The sequence below is a fragment of the Aplysia californica genome, unplaced genomic scaffold (assembly GCF_000002075.1).
Source record: "Aplysia californica isolate F4 #8 unplaced genomic scaffold, AplCal3.0 scaffold01820, whole genome shotgun sequence".
Taxonomy (NCBI): Eukaryota; Metazoa; Mollusca; class Gastropoda; order Aplysiida; family Aplysiidae; genus Aplysia; species Aplysia californica.
Window position 1 is genome coordinate 17,330 of NW_004799090.1, and position 1,750 is coordinate 19,079.

Sequence of the window (1,750 nt, forward strand, 5' to 3'; positions counted from 1 at the left end):
GGGGGGGGTTAAAATTGAAAAAAAGTACTGGTAGGAACTTCAAAACAAAAAAAAGAAAGAAACATATAGTTAGACAAAGAAAGAAAGAGCAAGTAAGAATTAAATAATGAGAGAGGAAAAGAAAGAAAGAAAGGATTTTTAAAGAAAGAAAGAAAGAATGAATGAATGAGAAAGAAAAAATGAAAAAGAAAAGAAAGAAAGAAAAAAATGAAGAAAGAAAAGAATGAAGAAAGAAAGAAAGAAAGAATGAGAAAAAAAGAGAGAGAGACACAACAAGAGAGAAAGAAAGAAAGAAAGACAAAAAGACAAAAAGAAAGAAAAAAAAAGAAGGAAAGAAAGAAAGAATGAGAAAGAGTAAGAGAGGAGAAGTTAGTGCTGCCTTCACCTGCCAGGGGAACTCCCCCCTCTGAGCCAGCTGTCCACCCACAATCCTGTGTGACGTCACCGGAGAGCTCACCGGAAATGTCAGACCACACTGACCTGTCAAAATAGCAGCAGATGGCTTAGTTTTAGCAGAGACAATCTCCGGTTTTTGTGAGAGTTTTTTACGACACCTGCAATACAATTAGTTGGTTTTTAAGGACAAGCGGGGTGGGCTTATAACCCAGATTTCGGGAGTTTCCAGAAATCTTGACCTACCGTACACCAAAAGTGGGCATTGCCCTACTTATGGGAGAAGTTTGGTCTCTTTGGTGTGTATACTATACACTGTATAGCTTGGTTTTATAGAGAAAACTCTCCTTGTCTTTTCCTGACGAAACTGAACAAGGGGCAAAAACTTTACCTTCAATTTTCTCAAAACAGATTTTTTTCGGGAGAGTCCACTTGTGATTAAAAGCGACCAATTAGGTCATATAAGTTCAGAAGATTGGAAAAAATGTGAGGCAGGGTGGTGGAATCAGGCGGTCGTCAAAATAATCTAAGAGAAGAAGCTTGCATTTTTCCCCAGGTTTGTGAATTTTTATCAAATTTTTGTTTTTTGGCTCAACACCTTTCATGCCCATTGAAAAACTTATTTCTGCGTGGGTTTTTCTTAAAAATGTTGATTAAAGGCACAAAAAATGTAAATTTTCAGTTACCGCGGACTCTAAAGTTAAAGAAATAACTAATCTTTGGCTGCCATTTTCTCACGAATTTTATCTCTGAAAACAGATGACCCCCATTTCCTTCATTCGTAAATATCTCGACTTGTATTCAAGATAAATGGATATTTTTGTCATCCAAATAAAGACAAGAGAACAAGCTTTAAGATGATACCAATAACTCTACATGCCCAAAAATTGACGAGAGCCTGATTCCACCACGCTGCCTCACAAACGGTACAGGTTTAACACTCCTATCAACACCATTAGTGCTAGGTTATTTAAGAGGCAGGACCTCCGAGTTAAACGTCCATCTTTCTCCGAAAGGACCGAGCCAAATGGGAGATTCTTGTAAGGAGCCTTTACCAAGGACACAACGTCGGACCGAGCTGAGACTTGAACCCCCGAACCCGCAACCTCACGATTATGAGTCCGGTAGCCTAACTACTAGGCCACCAACGCCACTAAAAATAGCAGATGTTTTAGTTTTAGTAAGAATTTTACAGAACTTGCAACACAATGTGGTGTTCTTACACAGGCGGATGTCTAACACAAAAATTATTATTATGATGTATACACACAAACATACACACATATATACACACACACACACACATACACACACACACACACACACACACACACTCACACACAAACACAGATACACA

At 38.4% G+C, this 1,750-nt stretch overlaps 1 protein-coding gene across 1 annotated transcript in view; it reads right to left on the reverse strand.

Annotated features, from left to right (window-relative positions):
* LOC101855771 (transmembrane protease serine 9) overlaps positions 1-1,750 on the reverse strand; it is a gene marked incomplete at its 5' end in the record, with an annotated part of 27,647 nt that overhangs the window by 11,334 nt on the left and 14,563 nt on the right. The window contains one exon of the mRNA XM_035973709.1: positions 386-554. Coding sequence (XP_035829602.1) covers positions 386-554 — 169 coding nt within the window. The remainder of the gene's footprint in view (positions 1-385; positions 555-1,750) is intronic.